This window comes from Strongylocentrotus purpuratus, unplaced genomic scaffold (assembly GCF_000002235.5).
Source record: "Strongylocentrotus purpuratus isolate Spur 01 unplaced genomic scaffold, Spur_5.0 spur5_scaffold_7, whole genome shotgun sequence".
Lineage (NCBI taxonomy): Eukaryota > Metazoa > Echinodermata > Echinoidea > Camarodonta > Strongylocentrotidae > Strongylocentrotus > Strongylocentrotus purpuratus.
In genome coordinates this window covers 20,295,096-20,319,635 of record NW_022145613.1, presented here as the reverse complement: position 1 = coordinate 20,319,635, position 24,540 = coordinate 20,295,096, and the positions used below count along the sequence as shown (strand labels likewise).

At 37.8% G+C, this 24,540-nt stretch overlaps 1 protein-coding gene across 1 annotated transcript in view; it reads left to right on the top strand.

Moving 5' to 3' along the window:
• The window catches only part of LOC100892400 (ubiquitin carboxyl-terminal hydrolase 37), a 38,337-nt gene extending 15,312 nt beyond the window's left edge, over positions 1-23,025 (top strand). The window contains exons 4-19 of the mRNA XM_030974464.1: positions 5,540-5,757; positions 6,462-6,568; positions 7,060-7,147; positions 11,518-11,676; positions 12,255-12,383; positions 12,913-13,039; positions 14,021-14,313; positions 15,146-15,268; positions 15,765-15,931; positions 16,312-16,351; positions 16,823-16,933; positions 17,727-17,835; positions 18,511-19,729; positions 20,079-20,144; positions 21,204-21,322; positions 21,873-23,025. Coding sequence (XP_030830324.1) covers positions 5,540-5,757; positions 6,462-6,568; positions 7,060-7,147; positions 11,518-11,676; positions 12,255-12,383; positions 12,913-13,039; positions 14,021-14,313; positions 15,146-15,268; positions 15,765-15,931; positions 16,312-16,351; positions 16,823-16,933; positions 17,727-17,835; positions 18,511-19,729; positions 20,079-20,144; positions 21,204-21,322; positions 21,873-22,094 — 3,297 coding nt within the window. The 3' untranslated portion in view covers positions 22,095-23,025. The remainder of the gene's footprint in view (positions 1-5,539; positions 5,758-6,461; positions 6,569-7,059; positions 7,148-11,517; positions 11,677-12,254; positions 12,384-12,912; positions 13,040-14,020; positions 14,314-15,145; positions 15,269-15,764; positions 15,932-16,311; positions 16,352-16,822; positions 16,934-17,726; positions 17,836-18,510; positions 19,730-20,078; positions 20,145-21,203; positions 21,323-21,872) is intronic.
• Positions 23,026-24,540: the final 1,515 nt, after the last annotated feature.

Sequence of the window (24,540 nt, the reverse complement as noted above, 5' to 3'; positions counted from 1 at the left end):
ATGATTCTACAAACAGAGGACTGTGATACTGTTGCCTCGTCACCATGCATCTTCTGGAATGATCCTATAATTGAAAATGAGATACAATACAATACAATACAATACAATGAACATTTAGGGCCCCATTCCCATAAGGCTCAGAGCGCTAACATCAAATAATATTAGGTTAATAGAAGATTGTCTGAAAAATATTTTCTAACATTGCAGAAAAATTGCCAAGAAGATCATGTACATGAAAGAAGGTAATGCTCAAGAGAGATTTTTTAAATTTTTATTAAAAAGGTATATTTTTTAAAGTCAAATTCAGGCTGGTGTTCAATTTTCAATGACCTGTACGAACCCTTTAAAAACGGTGTACGGTTATACACAAGTTTAGTTTAAGAAAAAATTAAGTACTCACCAACGGCATAGAAACGAAGAGCCGTCAAAACCTGCAGATAAACAGGTAGTGGATCATTCCTCTCTGTGTTCCTCTTCAAGTCCCCTTCAAGCATGTTGATGAGGTAGATTACCGTTTCCTTTGAGAAACGGTATCGCAGTTGAAACGCTTCATCCTCGTAAAATTCAAGTGGATTTTTCGCATCCCTCAGACCTCGAATAGGTCTCGGCTGAGGTACCTGTATGCAAAAGATAGATATAGTTTGATGAGACGAGTTGAAATATTCAATAAAAAAGTGCATGTCTAAAGAATGATTTTCATTATATAGTCATCTTTCCTTCTCTTCCGTACCGTAGGATTGATTTCCCAATTAGGCCTAACTAGGTCAGGGTATTTTGGGAGTTCTTAGAGCTGGGTATTGGCTTCACACCCCCCCCCCCCCCCCCCCCACTCTAGATCATTTGAAGTCAACATTTCTTTTTAAACCATGGCAAAACAGTGAATCATGAAAGATATTCTGTCAACAATCTCAGCAATGACATGATGTAGATTGAACACATTTCTATTCCAGGTCTTCATACTACTCGAACTTGATTCGTAGAATATGAGAGTTCAAATTTCATCAGCAAGATGTAAATATTTTTAAAAAATGATCTTAAGTCTTACTCAAATGGATATTTGCAAAGAAAAAGGAAGTAGATCTAGGCCTAATGGGTACTGGTACTTGGTGGTATGCGTAACAACATTCATGAACAGTCCTCGTGTCTCTTAAAACCTAAAAATTACTAGATCTATCAATTTAGATAGACGTACCCCTTAATTAGGTGGTCTGTCGTTTTCGACAGATCACCTATTGTTTTCGTCAGAATTTTCTTTCTTTATTATTATTATTATTATTATTATTTCTTTATTTTTATTTATTTTACACCCTTTTTTGTTTACAAGATAACTCAAGATCGGTTCAATCAATTTCTTTCAATTTCGGCACAGTCATAGGTCATTGTCATGAGACGTGACAGTAACATTTTCAAGGTCATCAAATCTTCATGACGTCATCCAGGCGCCGTTTTGTGTTTTTTTTGGTACTTTTTACTCATGATCATATCTTCTTAACGGAAAAGCATTTCTCATTCATATTTATCATGATTAAGGTCAATATCCGTCCGTTCAATTTCAGGTAAAAAAACGCGCTCGCATGCGTACGTCCGCGCGTCAGCGTGCGCGCAAAAAATAAAAATGCTCCAAATCGTTTAAAATTTCGCGCGTACTGGTATTTGCCAACATAAAATCGCCAAATTTTCTCTGTCATCATATTTAGCACATTTTTCCAAGCATTTTGATACCTTGTTCACCTTTTTCTGCCCATTAATAACGGAATGACCGTCCGTTTAAGATAATGTCCGTGCGTGCGAGCTCTTGTAATACATAGCATACATGGGCAAAAACATGCCTATACAAAATCCATTGTAGCGCTTTAGGATGGAAGATGAACCCAATTTTGTTTTCATATTTTGATAGAGTATGAATTGGAGATATGATTTCATGTCTCATTTGACCCTCAATTGACTCATGACGTCATCATAATGGCCTCCGAACTCAAAATTTCAATTTGCATATTATGACGTCATCATATTTTTGGAAAATTGATTGTATCTCTGTAAATATTGATCAATTTTCATCCACATTTTGATATGTTTTAGTTGAGACAATTCTCTACAGATGCAGTCATACGAATTTTCATTTTGACGAAAGCATCATGGCGTATTTTTGCGATTAAAGGAGGCATGTCAATTTTTCACATTTTGCGTGTATTCTCTATGGGACATGACTTTTTCTGAAAACTGGATTCTACATTCCCGTCTTTCACGAGCAATATCTCCGTTGTCTCAGCTTCGTTTTCGCTGAGCATCGAGTATGTTGTAGCTGAGACAATAAGCTATCACAAGTGTGCCATTTATTTCTCGATCAGATGACGGGATCATGCTCATATTTCACTTGCAAAGTGGGATTTGAGAATTTCATTTTCCGTTTACGTGTAATCGCTATGGGAAATGTTTTGGTATATCAGTAACGCACTTGACTTCGAAACTCGAGATCCCTGGTTCGAGTCCGGGAGTCTCCAACAATTTTTTTTCTTCATTTTTTTTCTTTTTTGACTTTTCAATGATCATAAAATTGAAAACAGACCACCTAATTCGTCCCCATGACGAATTAAATTTCTAGTTTATTCTTAATTTTAATCAATTAAATTGAACAAGTTATTGACGATTCAATAGAAGAAAGAAAAAAAATTAATCCTACCTCTCTCACTCTCTGGATGCGGCGAAGGTTTTTCCTTTCTCGTTCAGCAGTTGTCTGTGGAACAATAATGAAATGAAATTGTTAGGAGTCTGAATTACTAAAGGCAACATCTATATTTAAAAAAATGCATTTATTTCATACATTACCATAGAAGTAAAACTAAAACACAAGCTAATTAACTAACCAAAGTTTATAGATCATATAGACTCTACTCTCTAGACTACTGTTAAAGAAAAACAAAATCGCAACCTTGCCAGACGACTCACCCCGCCTAACTCCAGGATGCTCTGCATAGGAAAAACGATTCAATTACGGTAGCCCTAACTAGGTCACTAGATCAAGCCGGTATTTTGGGAGTTCTTAGACTTCAGACTAGTCTAGAGCTGGGTACTATTGCCTTATTGGCTTCCAGTAAGTTCCAACCCCCCCCCCCCTCCCACCACTCCTGATAATTTGAAGTCAACATTTCTTTCCAAACCATGCAGCACAATGAACAGTGAATCATGAAATAATGATGAAAGATGTTCTGATATTCTGTCAATCTAAGCAATGATTATTACTAGGAAGTAGATCTAGACTAGTCTATGCGAGTAGAGTCTAGATCTAGAATAGATTCTAGATCTACACATGACTATTCCAATTTCCAGGTCTTTATACATATACATTACTACTACTAGTCTGGGGCCTATACTACTCCGTTATTCATAGATCACTCACGATTCCCGGATTTTAACTATCATATTCTATGAATCACTTTCGCGTTGATCAAATGCGAGATCTAGTCTGGTAGTAGACCACTACCAGACTACTACTAGACTAGTCTAGATCTACGCGAACTTGATTCATAGAAAGAATATGAGTTAAAATCCAGGAATCGTGAGTGATCTCCGAATAATGGAGGAAGAAGAAACAAGTGGGAGGTCGAGGACTAGATTCTACTAGGTCTAGATGAGTAGACCTAGATCTACTATCTAGGCTAGGTCTACTATCTACTAATCTAGTCACTAGGCCCCCGCCTGGTGGCACACCAGCAAATGAAAGCATAGGGTCCTTAGGGAGTCAATGCTAATGTGTATTGACCTAGGCTCTAGCGCTGCACTACGTCTTACAGACAGCATTTGCACACATGAATACAGGGCTGTCAACCCTCCCGCATTTGGAGGGAGTCTAACGCCACCACGCTCATTCTCCTGCCGTCCCACCGGCACCAGCTTGTATTCGTAAGTTGTAGCGGGAAACTCCCGCCACCACGCCAAACGTGTAAAATGAACCAGCGTACTCGTATCATATGGGGGGGGGGGGGGTAGTGAGCACTTTAATTCTGTTTTCTTACTCAACACCCCCCCCCCCCCTTCCCTGTTTTTAAATTTTGTTAAGCCCCCCCCCAAAAAAAAAATTGCATATTACTTATTATTAGACCTAGACTAGTCTAGATCTAGGTCTATGAATGATCTCCCTCGAAGCAGTTCCCCAAAGTTGACAGCCCTGTCTACAGTCTAGATCTAGGCCTATACACAAATGCATACCGTCGGTGGGGTGACAAAACCTTGTAGACCTAGGGTCTATCTCAATTTTTTTAGATTTTGATTTTTTTGCATAGGCCTAGATCTAATTTTGTAAGCCTACCTAATGGCCTACGGCACCACCTGATAAATCCATGGAACGCCTCCTGTCTCGGTTTTCACAAATTTTTTAGGCTAGAGTCTATAGACTACAATCATGCCGATGCGGCCGGCTGTAGGCCTAACTGTTCTAGATTTTCTAAGTTTGACAGTAGACCTAGATCTAGAGGTCCCAACAGTAGATCTAACTGTTAGACCTACTAACACTAACAGTAACATTTTTTGGCGAGTTGAAAAACTTGGTCTAAAGTTGTATTTTACTGCTAACGTTAGAGGTCTATTTACGTGTCATCAATTGTCACTAAAGTACCGATTTTGAGTGAAATCAGTTTATTTTTTAACAGTTGTGTTTGAAATGTTGTGAATCAATAATAAAACAGGTTTTAATTATACACAGCCAGCGCCAGGATTAGTAGTCTAATGCAGCTATGACTATGTCATGTGTCGGGCGCTGCCACTGCAGCTCATGAGCTGCACTGGGCCGGCCGAAAATGACGGCTCAGCCAACGTAAAAATGAACGAATGGGACTGTATAAAAACAATTCTTGCGATAAAACCCAAGTGAAAAACAACAGTGGCATGGTCTGATTACGAGTGGAATTTATATATTCATCAAATGAACGAGAAATAAATTGAACAAACACATTTGATAACTAGTAAATGAATGTTCCCGACGGAAATACATCGATTTACTTACGATTCGTGTTTTCAATTCTGCCGCACACGATATGACTGACATAAAATTTCAATAAATGTCGTCTGTGATTTTTGTTCAACAATTTCAGCGCCAATTTCAAGAAGAGCAGAGGAGGTGGTGTTTGCGCACGCACGGGGGCTTGTACCACTGATTGTACCACTGATTGTACTACACCTCAGGGTAGTGCAAAATCTAGACCAAATTATGACGTAGTTAAACCCCCCGGGGGTTTAAACCTGCTTTGTGAATACCAAAATCAGAGGTTTAAACCTCGGAGGGGGGTTTTGTACCACACCCATGGTACAATCCCTCTTTGTACCACTGTTGTGAATTCGGGCCAACGTGTCAATGATTGTTTCATGTTGTTTGTTGTAAAAGTAAATTAAAACAGAATGGAATAGGAATAAACATTTTAATTGTGGAGGGAGCCAACAGGAAGACAGTAAAATAGTCATAGTGCATTGGCCCCCAAGTCAAACTACAGTGCCATCAAGTTCATATAATTGTAGTGTAATGTTATTATGTTATTTCTGTCTCTAGACACCAAGTCAGATTAGGTCTCGTGATCGGGAGGAATTCACGAGTGTGAGGACACCAACTTCAATTCAGAAGCCTTTTTCCCCATGGAAAACCAGCAAACGCAAGACCCCTGATGATGAGATTCCAGAAGAAGCTGATGGAGATGATGCTGAAAATTTAGGAGTGTCGATGCTTTTCTCCGATCAGACGGATAAGGAGAATAGATACACACCTAGCAGGTGACTTGTAACTCTGCTAATCATTAATCTCATGTTCTGTCTTTTTTACTCATGTCCAATGTTCAATTCAAAATATTGTTTTATTATATACATCGTTTGATATGACAACCACTACATTTCATTGTCATCTTCATCATCGTCATCATAATCTTTATCATCATCATCATCATCATCATCATCATCATCATCATCATCATCATCATCATCATCTTCTTCGTCATCATTATCATCATCATCATCATCATCATCATCATCATCATCATCATCTTCGTCATAATCATCATTATCATCATCATCATCTTCGTCATCATTATCATCATCATCATCTTCGTCATCATTATCATCATCATCATCTTCGTCATCATTATCATCATCATCATCTTCGTCATCATTATCATCATCATCATCTTCGTCATCATTATCATCATCATCATCTTCGTCATCATTATCATCACAATCATCATCATCATCATCATCTTTATCAGCATCATCACCACCAACATTCATCACTGTGATGAACCTGAGGACTATCATTATCCCAATCGTTATCCTTATGACATTATCATCTTTCATCGTGCATCATTAAAGTGACACAATTGGTCATTTGAAATTAGTTTATCAATATAATTATTTTATCTGTAAAGAAAATTTTCCATGACTGTGATTAACCTGTTCTGTGTCTTGTGTTTCTGTTCATTCCAAAGAGGAGACAGACAGGGTGTGCTGCAGAAGAGAATCAAATCTGGTAACTCTATATTCCTGGATTCATTTGAGGAGAAGCAAAAAGGAATGGGTGAAAACAAGAGAAAGGGTAATGCCCTTCGGTTGTATGACCAAGCTTAGTATATATGCATAATATGTTCTTTGAATTTGAAGAAGTAACTTTGAAACATGAGAAAAAACTGTAGCATAAGAAAGAATTAGTGATGAATTGGCAGGCTTTCCATTATTAAACATTGTGCCATTCTTTCACCCAATTTATTTCCTCAGGAATTTTATTTTTTTGTAGCATCTGATTTGATAAAATATTTGTTTTCATTATCTCTTATAAAAGGCCTGTTATCTGTCATCCATGACGATGAATCTGTGTTTTGTTGACTAGTCTACTCAGAAATTGCTTATTCCATTCTTGCGAGAGCAATTGAATAGCTCTGACTGAGGAATTATTTAGAGCTGATATCTTGATGTTTGATACCAGCCCGGAACTCAAACATGCACAGCAAAACAACTTTTAGTGATAGGATTTACGTACAATGGGTATTGTTATTTTCAGTTGCTGATGAAATGTTGTTTTCTGTCCAGGTCCCAACACATCCATGGCTGTATCTCATAACTTCTACTCCCGAGGCAGACAAATGTCAAGCTATGGAGCAAGTGACCTCATCTCTAGGTAAGAAATATTCAATCCAAATATTAGATTAATTTTTATTGGGGCAAGTCCAAGGTTTTTGGTCTCCATTACACTTCATAGTTGGTCTGGTCTAAGTTTTTAGAAGTGCTATTAATTAATACAATGATTAGATGTACTAACATCACAGATGTCAGTAATGTATTGGACAAATAACATGCTCTTGCAGAGCTGCCAAGTCTCCCGGATCCTGCGGGAGACTCCCGGATTTTGACCCAATATCCCGTTTTCCCGACCCCATGCAAAAATCTCCCGGATTTCCAGATTTTAAGTTGTATTATTTTCATAAACGACTGTTTCACAAGACTAGCATGTTGAGTTCGTACGTACGTATACAAACACACGGCAATTCTGTAATATGAATTTTCCTGTTATCCAGTCGTCGAATATAAATTTACCGTGATATCGTACTTTATTTAACAGCGTAATAAATGAGAGTTACGCCGAACGACTGGCGGGCTAATCTAACAAACCATTGGGAACATGTGATAATGTGAGTGGTGTTTGTGTGATAGCAATTCGCCTGCTTGCTCTGCCGGGCGGCTTCCTCGCCGGCCCCCGTAGCGTCCCGGTACGTTGGTGCCGGTTTCCGATCGGTCGCGTCAGAGCAGCCAGAAGTTGCACTGATACAACAAGCAGACTTTGTCTGCTGCGATCGGCCCAAAAAACTGCACATTTCAACATCAGTTTTTGGATTGATTTGGGGACTTTTGCGATGTGATTTTTAAGTGGATTATCATTTGATACCAACATGGCAGTGTTACTGCAGAGTGGATTTTGAAGCCGACTTTTTTTTTCTGATCTCCTTTGCCGTTGGGAACGCATCGATATAACTTGCATCTTCCGAAGGCGTAAGTCAACTTTGTCCAAAACAAGGCTGTATTTTGCTCTCTGTTTGAGTATTAAAATATCATCCAGGACAATGTCGAAGTCGAAATATTATCAGAAATATAAAGATGACTACCACTTGGAATGGCCTTGTGTTGGGAAATCTACGAAAGGCGAATACTACGCATTTTGTACAGTTTGCGGCGCAGATATCTCCATCAAGAGTGGGGGAAGAAATGATGTATTTCGCCACATCACATCTGACAAACACAAGCAAACCGCGAAAGCAAGGGGCAATACAAAAGGAATACAGAGCTTTTTCAGGTTAGTATGAACAGTTCTTAGATTTGTAAAATCGAGAAATAGTCTACCCCTCTATACCATAGACCTGAGTTCATTTCGTCAGTAGTTGGGGACCTCATTAATCTCCCTAAAACTTAGACTTACTCATAAACACGTGTGCGGGACTTGAAGGGTGGATTTTCTCACGATTTTATGTTTTTATTTGAAATACTAATCTGCACGTTGACTGTTTTATGCCAGTATCATGAACTTTAATAGTTTGTTAGGTTACACACATTGCAAGACAATAGCATCATTTTTATGAATTGCTTCGATCCTTAGTTTTGAAAATTCGAATTTGACCGTTAAATCGTATTTAGCGCCCTCTCTCGGTAACAATGATGTTTTGTTAATTATCTGGCATATGCAAGGTTATTTAAAAGATTTGACCACAGAATGATAAAAAAGAATAAATTCTGAAATTTTCATCCAATTCTGTGCATGGGAAGGTGTTCTTTATCAAGGAAGAAGATTTTGGTTAATTATCGGGGATAACGATAATGAATATTTTGAGCACATTTTAGGTAATAGCTTTACTAATACTCATTTATTTTTCTCACAATATTTTGTGCAACATATGCTTGATACTATTAGTAAATCACTAATGATAAATCAAAATCAGGAATCACGTCTGGTCAGAGTCCATCGTTTGCTGATATCACCCCAAACCAAACTGTATTGTTACTTCCTCAAATACAGTAACAAGATCTTTGATGACATCAACCTACTCCTACAGAGAGAAGAACCCTGCATTCACATTCTTAATAAGCAGCTTAATAAAACCTTCCAAGATATGCTTGTTAGATTCGTGCAGCCAACAGTGATTGTTGAATGTTCTGATGTCAAGAAAGTGCAGTATGGTAAGAGAGATTGCCAGAAGTCAGATAAAGATCTAATGATTGGAAAAGATGCCAAGGAATACCTGGAGAGTACAACAAGCCCAGAAGATGATTCTCCCCTTCGTCTTACAGATGCTGATTTGACATACTTCTACTTGTCGGTGAGGAAGTATTATGAATCAGCATGTGACTATGCCTTGAAAACCTGGCCACTAGATGTTAAGTTCCTTAAGGAGGCTGAAGTGATTGATGTCAGTTCCAGAAGAGATGTGTCATTTTCATCTGTGCAATACTTTGTTGAAAAGTACCCTTGCATTTTGAACAGACAATCAGAGAATGGAGACCTGGACAAGCTTGAGCTGGAATTTGCACAATACCAGGTTGAAGACTTTTCAGGGGAACCAGAGATCCTGAACAAAAACTTGAGAATAGACAAGAAATGGTCTGCAATTTCAAAGATGGAGGATGGCAATGGCTCAAAGAAATACACACTTCTGAGCAAAGTGATGAAATCTTTGCTTGTGATACCACATTCCAATGCTTCATGTGAAAGAGTTTTTAGCATTGTTAGGAAGAACAAAACTGATTTCAGGGGATCAATGAATTTGAAAACACTTCAAGCACTCCTAACAGAGAAAATTGCCAACACAGATGTCCCATGCTACCAAAGGGAGTATAGCAAGGACCTCCTTAGCAAACTCAAGCAAGCAACCTACCAGTCACTTCAAGGAAAACCCTCAAGCACACCCCAGTCCTTGCCTTCCACAAGTACATCCCCCATTTCACAATAGAGGTAACAGGAGTTCATAGTCTGAAATATGATGTGAAGTTCATATGTTATCAATTGTATGCAAATAAAATGTGCCATATCAAAGCCTTCCATTTTGAGAAATCATTGAAAAAATGTGTTCTAAAAGGGTTTCAAAGAGGCTTAAAACCAAGAGCTTTTGGGGGCCTGCCCCCTGCCCCCCCCCCCCCACCAGGGGCACTAAAAGGCCATTCTTGGTTCCCGCCAACAATGAACTCGTTCGATGCTGCTCTCTCAGAAATCTCCCTGATTACCCAAATCAAATGTTGGCAGCTCTGCTCTTGCCGATTGGTTATAGAACACTTACATTTATATAAACCACAACAACAATGTCATTGGCCCAAACCCACCCAAAGGCTCCGATGTAGACAACATATAAGATATTCTTGTTCCTCTGAGGACAAAATAATTATTTGCAGAATTTGACTCTCATTATTTTCCAAGACTGCTAACCTGTATGAGCCAATAGTGCAGTGTACATGTAATGTAATTGAATTGCTAGAATGTATTGGGAAGAGATCAGTTCCTCTTTAAGAGATCTCAACATTTACAATAAATCCATAGTATTTTGATATCAGATTAAGATTTGTGAATAAACATTATGTCTTAATAAAATCACAAATATCTTGATGAATGGAGAGAGGTGTCCTTACAGATTAACCATAATAAAATAATAATAATATTTATTTTGATATAGCGCTTAATACAAATGTCTCTAAGCACTTTACAAATATACTATTACCCCGGTCATTGGATTCAGTGCTTGCCCGCACACTATGTGCACAATCTCCACTCCCTGGGGAGCATTCCAGCCGGGCGTTACTTGACGCTCACAAGCTGTTTGACCAACAATGACGGCCGCATCCTACCGGGTACCCATTTTAACACCTGGGTGGAGAGTAGCAAGTGTTGGTTAATATCTTGCCAAAGGATATTAGTGCCGTGTCGGGATTCGAACCTTATACCTTCGCATCTCCAGTCAAGCGCCTTAAACCACTCGGAAAGTTGTATTAGTATAGATGGAGATCTAGAAAACTGTCTTTGTAATGACTGATGTGGTGGTAATAAATACCGGTACAACAATATCTGTCATAATGGGTTACTACTTTTGAAATGCTGTAAATTTATTATCTCCTTATTTCCATTCACTATGAAAACTGCCACCTTACAGTACTCCCAGTTCTTCCTCCTATCTACCTGTACTTCTATGTAATACTTTGTGAATACAGAGCTTTATAAGGTTCAATCTACTCGGCATGCATTGTCCCTCGGATAGGACGTTAAATGGAGGCCCCGTGTACAGGAGAGTCACCACCCTTGCACGTTAAGAACCCATTGCACTATTTGTATAAAAGTAGGGGAAACCCCGGTGTAATGGTCCACCTGCATACCCCAACCAGGCTGAGTATACGGCATCTGCAAGAATCTTCAGTATTGAAGGAGGCAGATTATCTTGAAGAAGAAGAAGAAGAATTTATAAAATGGAAAGAAAGCAAAGCATTGAATTGATTGATGTGGGATGTGATTGATTTCAGAACTCCGTGTGTAAGCAGCTCCCAGTCTGAAGAGTCAAACAAGAAATCCACACCTGGCTTTCTAGTCTCAAGGTCAACAAAAGTGCCAAGGCCAGTGTTTAGCTTGAAAACCTGGAACAAACCGAGTGGGCTGGAGTCTTCTCAAAAGAGCTTACAGGGGTGAGCAACCACATACCTTAAAAATATTTTGTTTTTTAATCTTTCTAATGATAATAATGATAGCCTCTTGTTTAGTAATTAGCACTCATAACCGCCTTCAAGATGCTTCAATATTCCTCAAACTTTCACTAGGCTAGTAGGCTTTTGCCTCTGTTACACACACAGTATTCAAGGAATCAATTTATTTTACCTGGGTAGAGAATTGACTGGCTTCTTGATTGGTTAGCTTTTAATTGTTGGGTATTCATGTTATAACATTACTTAAACATCGGAGTCCCTCAAACAGAACTAAGCAGAAAATTAAAGCCTTAGGTCCACGTAGATACATAAATATTTGTTTGTGTGTGTCACAACAATTAGATAAAATAATGCTATCAAATAAACATGGAAATTGTGACTTTCTCAATGTTAGGTCTTGATTATGATCTTTAAGGATCAATTCCAGTAAATAGCGTTAACGCATCAACTTGGTTTCAAAGCTTGTACCACTGCTATAGCAATGACACATTGCTTTTCCATTTCATATGACAATATCCAAATATCTATTTTGATGGATCTGTTTGTACGTTCTCTTTCAGGTTCTCTAACCTGGGAAACACCTGTTACATGAATGCCATCCTGCAGTCATTGCTTGGTTTGCAGTGCTTTATCCAGGATCTACAATATCTACCTCTCATCAAAGCTCTGCCTAAATCAAGTCTATACAAGTAAATATAGGCAGGATGAATTATACATTTTTCATTTTATGTGTCTATTCTCCACCACTTTACCATTCAAACCTTTCTTCGCACAAGCTAACATAGTTTGAAGGGTATTTATGAGTGATCTACATATTAGCCAGCTGGGGTCGGGACAGTTCAGCTTTTGCAGATTTAGTTCATTAAACCCTTTTTACAGTTTTTAAAAGCATCTTAATGAAAGTATGGAACCTGATGAAGTGTAGATGTTTGAGACATTAGAGAATATGTCCATCCATTGCTTATGTCTCTCTACTTTTTTCTTTTCATTGTTGTGTTTATCTCTCCTTTCAACCTCTGCCTCTCCCTTCTCTGTCTCTCCCTCTGTCTCTCTCTCTCTCTCTCTCTCTCTCTCTCCCTCCCTCCCTCCCTCTCCTCAATTTCTCTTTATCTCTCTTTTATCTGTTTCTTTTCATATCACTATGTAGTTGTTGTTTTGGTTTTTTTAAAACTTTCATCTCAATCTTTTAAATTCCCATGTTTTTTGTTTATATTCCAGGGTTCTGGCTGGGTTGATGTACGCCAAGCAGAACAACAAGGGAAGCACTGATATTGAGCATCGCCTTCAGAGCGTCAAAGCTGCCATCTCAGCAACAGCTACTAGATTTTCAGGCTTCATGCAACATGTAAGATAAAGAGAAAACCTTACATTGTAAGGACCCACACAATGCCACATTATTTGAATGTCTTAAAGCATGTGTTTAATGGTAAATAAGCAACCAGGTTAATGAGAGCTTTAAGTCCCCTCCTTGGGACTTGGTAATGCAGGCCTGATAAAAATATGATTTAAATCGGTTTCCTGGTTTATTTATTTTTAATTTTAAAAAATTCTTCTTGTTTTTACCTGATTTTTTTTTCTTCCTAATTTTCCTGATTTTTCCCTTATTTTCTCTATTCTTCCCTATTATTTCCCAATTTTTCTTACTCAAAAGGGGGGGGGGGTGTTGTTAGATGCCATTTCCCCCCTGAATCCTCTTCTTTCTTTTTTCTACTCAAGGGGGGCGTGGTTGAGGGGGGGAAAAAAAAACTTTTTTAGTGCTCACTATCACCCCTGGAAATGATGAACATGGTTTTGCACCTGGAACCTGTTTGTTATGTTCTACCAGTGAACCATCAAGTCTCCAACATACACTTGTTCACCCAAGAAAGCTATTAAAAGCCCATGCAACGCACACCAAACAATTCACAGCAATCAAAATGTTTGATGAAGTTGCAATATCATTAGATTTGAAATATATGTAAACTTGTAAAGTCACCCTGATTGAGGTTCCTTGTCATTAATTTATTGGTAAAACTTTTATTTTACCATTCATATGACTATTTGGAAAAATGCAATCAGAAGTAGTCTACCTCCTAGTTTAATAGTTTGATTCCTTATCTCTAATTTTATTGCAGCTTCTTTCAAAATTGAATCTTCAGCCAGATTGTACAATTTGTGATGGGGCTAGCTTAAACCCTAAATGAATCACTAAATCTGACTAGCTGTATGGCCGTTATCTTAGGGCAGACCATTATGGCCATACCATTAAGCCTTTGAAAATTCCAACTGATCAAACCTTACAAACCTCTTCTTGACCTTGGCTTCAATTTTTCTGACTGATTTCTAGGATGCTCATGAGTTTCTGTGTCAGTGCCTTGATCAGCTAAAAGAAGATGTAGAGAAGGTGAATAACCCAAAGCCAGACAAAGAAGTCCCCTCCAAAGAAGTACAGGAGGCTGTCTCCCCTCCCAGTCAAGTGGTACCTTCCAATCAGTCAGAGGACAAAGCCAAGTTTGCATGTGCTGTCAGTCAGAACTTTGAACTGGAAGTGGAGCATTCCATTCTGTGTCAGGAGTGTGGAGAGGAGGTCAGTAAGAAAGAGACATTTAATGATCTCTCACTTGACCTGCCACGAACGAAGTAAGTATTAGTTTAAATTAAAAGGGTAAAATAATTAAAGATAATTTGATACTAAAATGTATTAAAGATACTTGACAAAATGACATTTTAGTAAAATTCTTAAATTTTCTTTCTTTTTATCAGTTGGTAATTGATTTACACATCCATGTAGTATGTAAGACTTTACTCATCAATCGCTAGCGAAGTTATATCACAGTATGTATTTTTTCAATGATTATACAATTTGGTTGGGAGAAGAGTTTCAAATATTCAAGAATTCATAAGCCCCCCCCCCCCCTCCACCCCCAAAATAAAATAAAAAATATCTCTTTGTCATCTCTATCTCTACGTCTAATATGTACTGTATGTATGTTTTCCAATATGTAGCTGTCGATTTTGTTTTGATCAATAATTAGCTGGAACAATACGATTCACAAACGCTAGCAAAACATGTCATGACGGAAGACAATCAATGGTGGTTTCTTTGGTTATGCGTGTATGAGGTCTATACAGTTACGGTGTGACCTCACGCATTGTGGGAGTGTTATTAAAACATCTAATTATGTATGCATAAATGAATTATATTTATTAAAAAGCATATTTATATGCATTAAAGCATTGTTTTTTCTTGTTACTCTGGAAACACTGAACCCCCGCCTCTAGAAAGTTCAGGAATTTTATATAACTCTCAGTGGCATCCCTGTTCTGTTTATATTGCCTGATTTCATCTTGTTTACATGATTGTGGTTTAGCCTACTATAATGAGTGCAAGATTCAAACATTCAGTATTCATTGCTATTTTTCCAGATGTGTCAATCCAGTTTTCTCTCTCTCTCTCTCTCCCTCACCACAGTGAAGCCTTTTCTCTGCAGACAGCTCTCGATAGTTTCTGTGCATCTGAGAAACTGGACTACGCATGTGCAAAATGTGACTGCAAAGAAGCCACTGTGTGTCACAAATTCACCAAACTTCCAAGGTACCCTCTTGCAGCCTCTTGCTACATGCATTGTTGAGAGGAATGACATTCATTGATTCTAAAAAGAAATATTTTAATCATAATGGATTAAAATTTAAAATTTTGCAGTATTGAGAACCATCAAATTGATCTAGTTTAAGATCTTTTTGGTTTTATTCCTTAATTATGTATGCACAATGCAACATTGAATTTATGATCATGAGAACTTTATTTAGGCATTTTATTGATAGCCTTTAGTTATGATTAGCTTAGATAATATTAGTTGCTGCATTTTGTGTTACCTAATTGATTATCCATGTGATTAAAGTTGTATACCAATTTGAATTGAATCAAATCGAACTGAACTTAGCGGAACTGGTTTGAACTGAATTGAACTGAACTGAATTGAATCAAATTGAACTGAACTGAACCAAACCGAACCAAAGCAAACTGAACTGAACTGAACTGAAGTGAACTGAATTGAATTGAATTGAATTGAATTTTGTATCTTTTACAGGGTTCTCATCCTTCATCTGAAACGCTACACATATGACTCAGATGCTTCCGTAGACGGCAAGCTTAGGCTGAGTGTAGTCATCCCACGCTATCTAACATTAGCCTTTCATACCACCGAGAACACAGCTCCACCACCCCGAGGTCTAACCACACACCAGCTATTCATGGGTAAGTTTTCACAGCCTCCTTGAGGCTTTCCAAAGTCATGGGAAAATTAATTCTTCTGGAAGTCATGGAAAGTCATGGAATATTAAAAAGAAAAAAATCTCCCAAAGTCATAGAATTTGATCATGGGTGTGGGTCATGTGTGGCTATGGCTACCCCCCCCCCCCTCCCCCAGTGTTCTGGCTGTGAGGGAAGGCGGAAGCCATTACAAACACAAAATGAATATATCAATGCTTTGTATTTGTACGCTACCCATTCCAAAAATAACATGGTACTTATCTGGTCACGGAAAAAGGCTAAAATGGATCCTGAAGAGTCATAGAATATAGTTCTCAAATTACTGTGGGAGCCCTGTCCTTGAATATCATCCTGTGAATAACTAGCCATGGGCGACAATCCCCAGGAGGTAGTTGTCTGGGGGAGGTTTGTAGCTGTCAAGGGGTGGGGTGGGTGATAGTCCTTGGGATAGTTGCTTTAGGGTATAAAGATCTTCACATTTACGACATTTAATGGGTTAGAAAGTAAACTACTTTTCTATCTCGTATAAGTTTGACCATAAATATTGTTTGCGATAACAAATCAATCTCAAGAGAATCTTTAGATGTGATTAGAAGCACATCAATCATGTTCAAGGAGACTCTTGGGAAAGCATCGAGCCATGTTAAACTAAACCGTAGTTAGTATCACTGCTGTGATATTGAAAAAAGAAAGTGGGAAATGAATTTAACTTTAAAAGATTTATCACTTAATGGTTGCCTACTTTGGTTGAAATTTAACCAATTTGTTTCTCATATTTTCTATATCTTCTCGGCTAAATTGTATGAGAGGCTGGTTGGCCCTTCGAGATTATACATTTCTTATTCATTTATCTTTTTTTTAAATGTATATCTGCAGTCCCTTGTCTCCACTCCGTGATAACATCGGGACATCGTTCAACCATAGCAGTCCTGATGAGAAAGGAGATGGTGGTAGCATCAGAAAGAAGCTAGACTATGAAAGCAACAGGTTAGTATCATTGACCCTGTCAGTGCCATAGGGGGTTAGTGACACACAACATTTTAGAATTTCATTTTTTGGACTATGAAAAGTTTACCTCTCTTTTTGCATATCCTGCTTTTACCACATATCCTAGTTTCGATGGGCATTAAAAACTTGCAAGTAAACAAATCAGGGATAGTATACAACAATACTTTCTTTCCTTTCTCTTCAAATTGCCAGTGATCTCTAAACATTCAAAATGAGATTTAAAGCCCCTCTAAAGTGTTGGGAGCCCCACAAATTTGTATCATACTCTGAAAGAGGATGTCAGAAACGTGTCTGAAATGACATCCTCTTTCACATTATGAAACAATTCAAGTGAAATTTTCCCATCAAATTTGTGGGGCTCCCAACACTTTAGAGGGGCTTCAAGACTTGCCTAATAATAATAATAATAATAATAATAATAATAATAATCTAATAGTCCACTCCAAATTTTATTAAACCGAAACGGAAATTCTTTTTGCCCAATTGATCGTGAGCCTGGCAGCCACTGAGCAGCGCCAGATCGACGTTGGTCTATCCCTTATTGTTGAACGCCAAACAAGGTAGCAACAACTCCCATCTTTTAACGTCTTTTGGTATGACGCGGCCGGGGTTCGAACCCACGACCTCCCGGTTGTGAGGCGGACGCTCTACTGACTGAGCCAACACTCCGGTAATGCTCAATGTTTACAATATATTGTTCTTGCAAATTGTTAAAACTTTCACTCTATAGTCTTCATTGACCGTATACTTTGATTCTACAATTCTGGTGTAGATCTGGCTTCAAGTTCAACAGGGGTCGTTTGTCATCTGATTCAGCACATAAAGGATCTGGACATTTCATCAGTCGCTTTGAAACAGAGGTCGCTCCTGATAGTAAATTGGTAAGTGAAATCACTCGGCTGAAAATCGCAGAGGAGATCAAGGAGAAAATGTACATTTGATCCGTTGATGACTTCAGCCTGAGAGAAAATGAATCCAGACTTGATGCAAGAGCACACTCTGTATTTTTGCTTGCCTCTTGGAACTTGGGAAATTGACAAAATGTACTTATGACAGATTGTTATACTACAGATTCTATAATAAAATGTCTATGGCATTTTACATGGCATAGGCAGATCCATAGACACCCGTATGTCATATATTGACACAGTTATCTTATCTACTAATGATATAAACAAACGGATGGTTTGCCTTTATATAACATCAGTCCCAAAATGTTTTGAAATCAATGCAGGCCTGGCAGAACTGTGTGAATGGATGCATATGCGGCGAATGTCACTTTCTAGAAATGCTGGTTTAAAAGAGTTTGATGTTTCTCTGACTACCTTTTAATGTGACTATGAATTAAGTTTGTTCACCATTTGAATCGTTGACAATGAAAGGTTTATTCTTCCTCTGTGTTATTTCTTTTTTCCTTTTATAACTTAATTAACATATTGAAGTTATGACCCAAATTGTATCCATACTCATCTGCTATGCACACAACAAAAATTCCCAACTTTGAACAAATTATATTATAGTCCCTCTGGTTTATTCTGTGTTCTCTGAATATTCAACAGGAGAAGTCTAAAGAAGAGAGATTGGTAGAGATGGATGAGGATCAACAGTTTGCTCTGGCCATGGAGCTCAGTCGCCAGGATGAAGAGGCAAGACTGAAAAGAAATTCAATCAAATGTGCTACTGAGGAGTTCACAGACGAGGAATTGGCTAAAGCTCTGAATGATTCGATGGAAGCAGAGGAAAGGACAGGGAAGCCCAAGGATGATGGTGAAGAGAGTGATGAGGATCTCCCTGTTGGGTTGAGTGAAGATGTGGAGATGAGTGACTTTGAGCAAGCGCTTCTAGAGAGCAAGAGAACTCGTCAGGAGGAGCTCAGGAGGCAGCTTACAGTCAACAGAGAAGGAGCGCTTAGACCGCTAACTAATGAAGGCCTTCTAGGAGGTGCTAGGACACAGTTGGTTGAAACATCCACTAAATGCAATTCTGAAAAGTGCAATGTCATGAGCAGTGTAGGTGAATCTTACAGGAGAGAGAGTGAAGGAGAAGATGAAAGAAGACGGCACGATGGAGAGGGCGGTGGTGGGTTGCTTGGAGGAGCCAAGAGATATAAACAGCAGCCTTTAATGTGTGCTAGAGATGAGCCAATGGACACTGAGGATGACCAACCTATTGCCTTTTCCCTGGATAATACTGATGAAGAGGACCCAACACAACCCAGAATGTGGGATACTGACCCCGATCAAACCACTAACAAATTAAAAGAATCTCATTTCTTGTCGTCCAAGGAATCCAGACCATCTGATGAAGATGTGGAGTTTGTCAGCGATGATGCTCTTGATCAGTCAGACAAGCTCAATGCCAGGAGTGTGGATCATCATGGGGCAAAGCATATTGATTTATCAAGTACACCTGACCATAGAACTGAGAGTCTTGTCAATGGCACCAGTCACCAAAGTGTCTCTTGCAGTAAAGTCAGAGTTACCACAGGTCCTCCTTTGCAGAGTATTGCGAAGAGTGAAACCAAAGTGAATCACGATGATGAATCTCATGAGGAAAATGGGGCTGATCTATGGAAACCATATAAGAAATTCAAAAAGAACATCTTCCAACAATTTTCACCCACAAATGAAACTCCAGTGAGGGAAGATGAGGAACGGAAGGATGATGATAGTGCGCATAGAGGGAGAGAAGAAGAAGAAAGGAGGATGAGCTATGACGAGATGGAAGCCAAGGAGCAGGAGGATATTAGGAAGGCTACAGAATTGAGCATGCAAGGTAGATAAATGCATATTTAAGATTCTTCCCCAGTCAAAAACTGAACCCAGTCCAACTGGCATTTTGCACATTTTGGCAGACAGAATGACTTCAATTTATACATATCCCCAGACATTTCCAATTTTGCAGAGAAGATAGATACAAAGATAGATTTGTCGGCTTGACTATGATTCATGATGAGGGGGGAGGGGTATGTATTGAAAATTTCCTATTAAACAAATTGTTTCTGTTACTTATTTCTGTATTCAAGTCAGTCAATTTTTAAACAAAATACTATATCTTTTGGTGAAAATTGAAATGTGATTTGGTGTCCATTATTGTTTTCAAACAATATATCTTTCATGTACAGGAGTGAAGGAGATTTCTGAGAGAGAAGCAGCAGAAATATTGAGAGCACAAGAAATGAGCCTTCAAGGTAAGAAGCTAACATTCTAGGAAAAATAACCAAGATGTAGAAGAACAAGGGCTTTGACATTAATTGATTGCAATACACTAAGGGGTGTACCTGAGAATTGAGAAACAATTAATTTTCTGTTTTAAATCCCCATTTTTTTTATGCCACAATATTTGTCAGATTGGATATTCTTCCAAAACGATTACAGTTCTTGTGTTGAAGATGTCTGTAAAACTATTTAGTAACATTACAATGTCAATATTAACAACAACAGTAGTGGTTTTAAAATTTATTTTTTAATGCTAAAGTAATATTATTTATGTGAATAATTTGGACAATCTATAGAAATATGTTGCCAAGATGTAGTCAATAAAAAGTTTAAAACATGGAATATGTTTTGCTTGTACTGCATATTCATTGACACTGCATCCATTTACGCCCTGTTGCCTAACAAAAGGCCTTTCGTATAGATGGAGCAAAAGAAAAACTTAACGGTAAAAGGAGAGATTTGTCATGCGAACCCTACTTAACATGCACTAAGGCAATGTAGCTATGTACACACTTGATTGAATGAAACCAAAATTTTGTTGTCCACGTTTGACTTATCTTTTCTTGATGTAAAAGCAGTCATTGTAGGTTATTTAGAAGAGCGCCCACAAAGTTTAATAATTGTGTTTTACTAATAGCAGAATGATGAATTTATCTGTGCTTAAACAAGAAAAACAGGCCAAGCATTGATTGTTTTCAAAGGCTACTTTTTACTTTGTATAACAGTATATTGCAAATTGAAAAGGCAAGCTATCTTTTCACCATAGAAAATGTAATTGTGTTCTACCACTTTTTTTATTTTGATTAGTTTTACTTTTCTCTGTGATCATTGTTGACCTGATGACCTCTTTATTATACTTCATAAACAGATGTTTCAAGCTATTGATTGAAATATATATACATGTATATGCATCAATTATGCAAAAGATTTATTGTATCCTTCAATGGAATATGTTTTGTAAACTGAAGAGTATCAATAAAACATCATGGAAATACAATAAAATTAAAATACCTATTTTGGATTCATCTCAGATCTGCATCAAAGACAGAGTATAACTCCAGCTAGATGTAGAGACAGAGGGGAAGAGTCCAAATCAGTCTCTCCTGTTTATACCAAGGAAGAAGCAGAAAAGCTCTCTAAACATTCTGAGGTAAGAAATGAACCAATCTCAAAGATTTCTCCAAGGGACGCCATGCTGGTATGTGATATTCAAAAATCAGTTTTATGTTTTACTTCTGTGTAGGGACATTGCAAGTTTGAATACTGCATTGGTACCAAAATAAAGAAAAAAACTACTTGACGTCTTGACTCACATGTGTTTTAAACTTTGGTGTGTAACATTGGAATCAACTTCTGTGCGCACCCTAAGATAAGATTATTTCCCTTCTATAATATTAAATAGTTCGGCATTTGAATGTCTTGCATATCTTTGGGGTGATTACATTCAACAACCTAGTCAACAACGAAGATAAAATCATTTCAAGTTCTAGTAAAGTGGTACCTATTTATAACAAACCCCTTGCATCTAAGTAATTACTGTTATTTGAAACTTTTTGATATCGGGGCACTAAATTGGACCATCAAAATTATGTTGTTATATTGAGTGTATTATTTTGATTATGAAGTATACTTGAAATTGTTACCATACAGACCATTTTCCAGTATTACGATGCCATGTTGCCTTGTTTACTTTCTATCAGGCTGGTCACCTGAACAACGCCTATCGTCTGGTCTCCATTGTGAGTCACATAGGGAGTACATCCATGAATGGACACTACATCAGTGATGTCTATGATGTGGAGAAGAAATGCTGGCTAAGTTACGATGATTCCACGGTGATGAAGAGAGATGAGAGAAGACTACGGGAGGAGAGAAGAAGAACGGGATACATCTTCTTCTATCATGCTAAAGAGTTTCTGTGAATGAAACTGAAAACAATTTGAGAAACTACCACTTGATGGACAAGGCCTGATAATGGTGTGAATTCACACTCCCAGGAAATATTTGCTAAATGGAAAGGGAAACGTTGCACAACAGCATGAAACAGTAAGAGAGAAATAAGTGAGTTAGAAAACAAAGAGTATAGTTTTACTGATGCATAGTTTATCTTTCAACAGTAGTATCCCAGCCGTGTTGGAAAGTGCCGTGTGGAAGATACTATTACACATTTTGGCATGGTTGTGAAAGTAGTGGAAGTGTTCATCAATCTCCCTTAGAATATAAGGAAAAACATCCCTGAAGTTTCTAAGAAATGTGATTGACCTGGCACCCCTACTCACTCCCCCTGCCTCCCCATCAAAGCCATGAGAGGGCTGGTGACATTCCCTTAACTTTGCACCAACCCCCATTTTATTTTACAATCCTTCATCTACACCTTGATGTGTACTTTACAAATCACCACGTACACAATTCCCATTGAACTTTTGAAACTTTTGACCAAAAGAGCTGTGTCCTGTTACTGCCAAGTGAGAAAGTGAGAAGTTTACTAGCTTTTCATGAGAATTTAATAAAAAATTTAACATTTCCTTCATCTGGCTGGTCTATATAACAAGTACAAGAAAGATTGTGAATTCATAAATTCAGACTTCAATGATGTCCATGTTACCCATTTTAAAGCCATCTTTGAGTGGAAAGCCCATCTACCGGTAGTTATTTGAGTATTTATATGTAGAACTCATTGCAATGCTTATTCTCTTGAAGTGGGAGGATAGAAAATGGTACTCATTAAAAAATGTCTACAAGTCAACATTCCATAGAATTGATTGTTACAGATTTAAAACTCAAACATAGTAGGTTGCATCTGTAAATGTGTTACAGTTTCTGAAAAATGTTTAGTGAAAGCATGTTCTAAAATGAGGCTTTGATAGCACTTTGTCAACTTCTTACCATTATGCAGGTCCTTGTATTCATTGATGTAGACTGCAAAGCTGTGTAGTATAATATTTCAATGAAGAAATAGAAAGTGATATATGGACACAGAACCCAAAGTATATATGTATAATGTGCAAGAATTACTCATTGAAAGAAAGATGGTTAACGTTCGCACAAAGTTTAGATGAAGGCTCATCTGTTTTTCACTGATTCTACAAGGTAGTTTTCATTTGAACCACACTCAAGTATGCCTCGCTACAAAGTAAGCCGGAGGCATTATGTTTGCAGAAATGTATGTATGCAAAAATCGCAAGACCAATTGATGGATTACTGCCAAACTTGGGTCATGTATGTATCTTGAAGAGCCAATGAACTGAATAGATTTTGGGGTCACAAGGTAAAAGGTCACAGGGCTCATTATGTGTGCAAAAATAGCTTGTGAATGCATTATCATTAGAACCGATAGACAGATTACCATCAAACTCAAGACATCTACTTTTTCTTCTTTTTTCTCTCACTTTGTGAGGGGAAAGTGCTATTCAATTTAAGCTAGAAATTGATCATGTACAGTATGTTCAATGAAACAAAACAAAAGTCTATCCATTACATGTAATGATGTATTGTATTGAAATAAAGAGGAATTTGGTACTTTTTTGTATACTCTAATGGGTTTAACTCTACATGACTACACAAGATGATTTAGGCTTTGTAATGACTGAGATTGTGTGGTGAAATTTCCTATTTCCCCTGGAATTGTAGTTCATAATAGTGTATAAACACAGTCAACTTCTCTATTAAAGTGTATCAATCACCAAAACAGTTTTCCTCTTGATGTAAGGGGTTCCATATGGCTATATTGTATGCAAAATATGAGCTTCAAATATTACTGCTACAATCTCAGTGAACTGTACAATGTCTTGTTGAGTTAACTAGTTAACAAACGAGTATGCAGTGTTGCACTCATGTAGAACAAGGGGCGCACAGAACCCAAGTCTGATTTAGGTTCTGTGCGAGCCCTTTATGCAGGGTTTTATGTTGTCCTTTATTTTCCTCAAACTCCTTAAACCTTTTACCTATATAATGCCAGGTAAAGTTCTTGAGGTTGATTTTATACATTCTAGCCATACACACATTATTTTTTTCAGGTGATTGAGACACTTTAAGACCACCCAAGAGAAACATAGAAAGTAGCTTCTGTATCCGTGTAGTATTTATTCTTAAGGGGGAGGGGATTATTTTAATGGTCTTTAATATAGAGAGATGAACTGGGAGTCAACTTTGGCTGCAATTTCAAGTCATATTACATTACAAACGTTCGTGAAGCTTGAGTTTAGAACAGAACATTTGTTAGATTTTACCCTGATGTATCAAATATGGATCAACAAAAAGTGTTAAGTGTTGGCTATGCTTTCTAAATGATATACGGCTTTCACAGAGGTTCACGTAAGGACTGAAAAGACAAATGTGAACTACCGGTACTGACATTTTTTAATGTAC